At 43.6% G+C, this 6,128-nt stretch overlaps 1 protein-coding gene across 1 annotated transcript; it reads left to right on the top strand.

The window, feature by feature from the left end:
• Positions 1-1,634: 1,634 nt before the first annotated feature.
• LOC115143527 (protein kish-B) lies at positions 1,635-5,731 on the top strand. The gene is made up of 3 exons (XM_029684029.2): positions 1,635-1,767; positions 3,046-3,177; positions 4,866-5,731. Exons 1-3 carry the CDS (start codon positions 1,758-1,760, stop codon positions 4,946-4,948), a joined length of 225 nt encoding a protein of 74 aa, XP_029539889.1. The 5' UTR covers positions 1,635-1,757; the 3' UTR covers positions 4,949-5,731.
• Positions 5,732-6,128: the final 397 nt, after the last annotated feature.

The following is a 6,128-nucleotide window of genomic DNA, read 5'->3' as shown; positions in this document are numbered from 1 at the left end:
CCTGTTAGTGAGCGTTGTGCGTGCTCTGTGTTGTCTGTTCACACTGCTATGCTTTATCTTGGCCAGGTCGCAGTTGCAAATGAGAACTTGTTCTCAACTAGCCTACCTGGTTAAATAAAGGTGAAATAAAAAATAAAAAATCCACCTTCTTATTCTTTGGTATAATGGCGTTCACAACAATTATATGTGCATTCAGCCACCTAGTGTACAGGTGGATAATAAACATCCAAAAAGGAAATCGATCCACCTGACATGTGTGTCATATCAAGAAGCTGATTAAACAGCATGATCATTACACAGGTGCACTTTGTGCTGAGGACAATAAAAGCCCCTGAAAAACCCAACATTATGCCACAGTTTTTGAGGGAGCGTGCAATTGGCATGCTGACTGCAGGAATGTCCAACAGAGATCTTGCCAGAGAATTTAACGTTCAAATCAATTCAATTCAATTCAATTCAAGGGTTTTATTGGCATGGGAAACATGTGTTAACATTGCCAAAGCAAGTGAGGTAGATAATATATAAAGTGAAATAAACAATAAAAATGAACAGTAAACATTACACATACAGAAGTTTCAAAACAATAAAGACATTACAAATGTCATATTATATATATATGCAGTGTTTTAACAATGTACAAATGGTAAAGGACACAAGATAAAATAAATAAGCATAAATATGGGTTGTATTTACAATGGTGTGTGTTCTTCACTGGTGGCAACAGGTCACAAATCTTGCTGCTGTGATGCACACTGTGTAATTTCACCCAGTAGATATGGGAGTTTTTCAAAATTGGATTTGTTTTCAAATTCTTTGTGGATCTGTGTAATCTGAGGGAAATATGTCTCTCTAATATGGTCATACATTGGGCAGGAGGTTAGGAAGTGCAGCTCAGTTTCTAATTTAAGCCGCCTCCAATGTCATTTTAGAGAATTTGGCAGTATGTCCAACCAGCCTCACAACCACAGACCAGGTGTTACCACGTGTAACGGATGTGAAATAGCGGTGGTGCGCGCTAAATAGCGTTTCAATCGGTGACGTCACTTGCTCTGAGGCCTTGAAGTAGTGGTTCCCCTTGCTCTGCGAGGGCTGCGACTTTTGTGGAGCGATGGGTAACGATGCTTCGTGGTGTGACTGTTGTTGATGTGTGCAGAGGGTCCCTGGTTCGCGCGAGGGTACGGTCTAAAGTTCTACTGTTACACACACAAGCCGTTGACCTCCACATCCGGCTTCTTCATAATTTCTGTAATAAAGAGCTTTTGTGGGGAAAATGAATTCTGATTGGCTGGGCCTGGCTCCCCTACCCCTGCCCTGTCATGTGAAACTAATTAGCATTTAATACATTTATTTAAATGGACTGATTTCCTTATATTGAACTCAATAAAATCATTGAAATTGTTGCAGGTTTCGTTTATATTTGATACACAACTGGCTGGGACATAAGACCACCTTTGAGGTCTGAAACCATTTGACAAACTTTGATTTTGGAGTGAATTGTCCCTTTTAATGTGGAGGAGACCATCGATTACAAATTCAAATTTTGAAATACTTCATAAAAAACATTACACACACAGTTGGCCTCTGTTCCTAACAATATCCGAGTTCCATTGCTCTGTCCTGATGAATCCGGATACGTCGCTTGATTGGTCATCCTGGCTGCTGCCTGTCACAGGGAAGGGAGGACAACATTTAACAACATGGATGATTGAAAATACCTGAGAATTCGACACAGTCTTGGATAACAGCAAACTGCAAACATGACAAATGGTCAGTTTGATGAGACGTGTGTCATTTTATAGGTAATCTTGCAGGAGATGCACTGTTTTGAAAGGAAAGAAGTAGACATTGGCTGTCTGGCTGGACGGACGTTAGTTAGCTCTGATTCCATTTCTGCTACTTTTGTAACTAGCATAGATTTCTGGTGACGTGGCTGCAGACCGTCGCCAGCCAACATCAATTAGATAACGTTTGGATTTATGAACATAAAAAGTGCATGGTCAATTTGGAACCAAATACTAGTTATGGGCAAGGATACGTCCAGTTGGTGGCTATCTAACGTTAGCTATAGGCCAGTATTGGAGTGAAGGAGCCTAATGGGACCTTACATGTTCTGTTTAAATGGCGAATTGGCCCTGGAAGCCTAAACAGCCGAATACTCCCATCTAAACCGGAATGATTCTAGAAACAACCCTCTACTTTCATATCACATACATCATTATCAACAACAACAACAAACAAATTAAGCGGTTACTGTACACTGTTTTAACAGTTGCAGTCAACACTATTTTACATTTCCAACACATTTATGGTCTCTGTCTTCCGTTGACACAAAGGTGTCCGGAGAAGCAGATAACGAATTAGCACAGGTACAATAGTCCACTCACGTCTTCTCCGTAAACAAGCGCTGTAACATGGACATATGGGAACCCTACTCCTATAAAGCTGTGTGTCAATATTTAGTTTTTTGAAAATGATTTCTCGCTCATATTATAGATACGATCCATATGCTCCCAAACCTTACCGCAAGCGATGCGTGTTAATGTTCAGACCGAACATTTAGGCTCTTACCAAAACCCTTTACAGAAGACTCGTTTGTCCAATGACGCTTGTGTAATGGAACTGAGAGACTTGATCAAGGGCTAGCTGTATCTGGCTAGTTTGCTATCTATCTACCTACCTATCTATGTGATGTTTGGTGGCCAGTTTACTGACTCCTACAGCCATCTATGCTTTTGTACATTATATTAACATAAGTGACAATTTTTTGAAATGGTATCTAGCTGTGGTTCCACACAGGTATCAAGTGTAGCCTAGCTGTCGAACAGGTTTAATTGGCAATGTTGTTGTTTTTTACCATTGCTGTAGACCTCAACGTTATTGTGTGCTAGCTACATCAAGATGCAATCTGTCAAACTATTGTTGTCATTGAAATATTCAACTATCCTAAGTAATGCTAGTTCATCTTTGAATATTGAATGACCAGCCATGTGTACAGATGTCATCTTCAAACCAAATTCTTATTATTTTCTCTTCTCCACCTGTCAGTGTACTCGTTCGATGGGATTGTGGTGTTTGGGCTTCTGTACATCTGTACGTGTGCGTACCTCAAGAAGGTGCCTCGCTTAAACAGTTGGCTACTTTCTGAGAAGAAGGGAGTGTGGGGGGTGTTCTATAAAGGTAAGACCTCAATCAATCTGTCATCATCTATGTAATAGAACAATGGAATATAAATACTGGTTATGTGTTTCTGACTACAATCAAAGAGCTATGCTACAGCTTCACCACAGTGAAGCAGAGGGGTTCACTACTACAGCTTCACCACAGTGAAGCAGGGAGGTCCACTACTACAGCTTCACCATAGTCTGAAGCAGAGAGGTCCACTACTACAGCTTCACCATAGTCTGAAGCAGAGAGGTTCACTACCACAGCTTCACAACAGTGAAGCAGAGAGGTTCACTACTACAGCTTCACCATAGTCTGAAGCAGAGAGGTTCACTACTACAGCTTCACCACAGTGAAGCAGAGAGTTCCACTACTACAGCTTCACCACAGTGAAGCAGAGGTTCACTACTACAGCTTCACCATAGTCTGAAGCAGAGAGGTCCACTGTTACAGCTTCACCACTGTGAAGCAGGGAGGTCCACTACTACAGCTTCACCATAGTCTGAAGCAGAGAGGTCCACTACTACAGCTTCACCACTGTGAAGCAGAGAGGTTCCACTACTACAGCTTCACCATAGTCTGAAGCAGAGAGGTTCACTACTACAGCTTCACCATAGTCTGAAGCAGAGAGGTTCACTACTACAGCTTCACCACAGTGAAGCAGAGGTTCACTACTACAGCTTCACCATAGTCTGAAGCAGAGAGGTTCACTACTACAGCAGAGAGGTTCACTACTACAGCTTCACCATAGTCTGAAGCAGAGAGGTTCACTACTACAGCTTCACCATAGTCTGAAGCAGAGAGGTTCACTACTACAGCTTCACCATAGTCTGAAGCAGAGAGGTCCACTACTACAGCTTCACCACAGTGAAGCAGAGATGTCCACTACTACAGCTTCACCACAGTGAAGCAGAGAGGTTCACTACTACAGCTTCACCATATTCTGAAGCAGAGAGGTTCACTACTACAGCTTCACCACAGTGAAGCAGAGAGGTTCACTACTACAACTTCACCATAGTCTGAAGCAGATAGGTTCACTACTACAGCTTCACCATAGTCTGAAGCAGAGAGGTTCACTACTACAGCAGAGAGGTTCACTACTACAGCTTCACCATAGTCTGAAGCAGAGAGGTTCACTACTACAGCTTCACCATAGTCTGAAGTAGAGGTTCACTACTACAGCGTCACCATAGTCTGAAGCAGAGAGGTTCACTACTACAGCAGAGAGGTTCACTACTACAGCTTCACCACAGTGAAGCAGAGAGGTCCACTACTACAGCTTCACCATAGTCTGAAGCAGAGAGGTCCACTACTACAGCTTCACCATAGTCTGAAGCAGAGAGGTCCACTACTACAGCTTCACCATAGTCTGAAGCAGAGAGGTTCACTACTACAGCTTCACCATAGTCTGAAGCAGAGAGGTCCACTACTACAGCTTCACCATAGTCTGAAGTAGAGTTCACTACTACAGCTTCACCATCGTCTGAAGCAGAGAGGTTCACTACTACAGCTTCACCATAGTCTGAAGCAGAGACTCTGTCTTTTTTTCTCCCTTGTTCTCTCTCCCATTCTATCTTCCTGTTTCTCTCTGTCCATCTCTCCACTATGTATCCCTCTCCTCAATCTCACTCTTCCTCTCTCCCCCTCTATCTTCCTCTGACTCTCTTTCTCTCTCTCTCTCTCTCTGTCTTTCTGCCTCTCAGCTGCAGTGATTGGGACCAGACTCCACCATGCTGTGGCTATAACCTGTCTGTCGATGGCATTGTACCTTGTCTTCTTAAAGTGACAGCGTCAGGCTGGACTGGACTGAGATGGACTGATCCAGGGCAGGCTTGGCTGGGCTTTGCAGAGCTGGATTGGGCTGCACTGGGTTGCCACCCATGGAAACTTAGGACCGTGTGCCCCCAGAACACCAATTCATTCACCCAGTAACCTCAAAGGACATGTATAAAGGACAAGCTAATACTGCCCCCAGGTGGTGATAAAGATCCCAGTCACTCTCTGCACTCTTCTACACCTGTGTGCGTCCCAATAACATCTCCTTTCTCCTGAAGTGAGCACTCGTTCGCTACACCCCACAAATGTAAAAGCATTGAATTGGGGTTGGCGTGGGGCTAGGACGTTTCCATATACCAGTGATTTCTGTTCAGAGATTATGAAGGGGAGTGTTCAAGTGCACATTTGGGGTGAAAGGAGAGACGACAGGGACGCAGGCGTTGTATCCATCCCTGCACGACACCACCGTCACCCAGTTTAACCTGTGTTTACTGTACACATCCCATTAGAACACGGTTTGTCAATCTATTCTCCAGGGGCACATTTTTGTCTTAGCTCAGCACTAACACATCATTTCCCTCCATTTCTTTTTCCCCACACCAAATACACAACAATTTATAGACAAACACAAACAACTACTACATTTCCCCTGCCCAGACCCGCATGCTCACACGCCCATCCCTAGTGCCTGCATTGTTTGCCATGTGGCCTGAAACGGCACCATTTTGTTTCTCTGTAGCCCACGCACTTTCAATATTGAAATAATAAATCATAGATTTTTCCATTGTGTTAATGATGGTGGATTGATTCATTTCCAAGTTTTTAGTATGTGTTTTTCAAGATGAGAATGACCGAACCCATCGGGTATCTCACTAAACCCCCAAATGCATATCTTGAAATATGCAGACAGACACGTTCAAAGGATTTAACAATATTTAACATTTTTTTACTAGGTAAGTCAGTTAAGAACAAATTATTATTTACAATGACTGCCTACCCCCTCAGCCAAACCTTCCCCTAACCCGGACCACGCTGGGCCAATTGTGCGCTGCCCTATGGGACTCACAGGCAGTTGTGACACAGCCTGGGAACGAACCAGGGTCTGTAGTGATGCCTCTACCACTGCAATGCAGTGACTTAGACCGGTGCGTCACTCGGGAGGCCTGGGAGGCTTTTACTGAGGAGGCTTC

Source organism: Oncorhynchus nerka, linkage group LG15 (genome assembly GCF_034236695.1).
Source record: "Oncorhynchus nerka isolate Pitt River linkage group LG15, Oner_Uvic_2.0, whole genome shotgun sequence".
Taxonomy (NCBI): domain Eukaryota; kingdom Metazoa; phylum Chordata; class Actinopteri; order Salmoniformes; family Salmonidae; genus Oncorhynchus; species Oncorhynchus nerka.
This window is presented reverse-complemented; position numbering and strand designations above follow the sequence as displayed.

Excerpts from the sequence above, each read along its gene's own strand:
- LOC115143527 (XM_029684029.2), top strand. Across the intron at positions 3,178-4,865 it reads GTGGGGGGTGTTCTATAAAG|CTGCAGTGATTGGGACCAGA; the intron begins GTAAGACCTCAA and ends TCTGCCTCTCAG.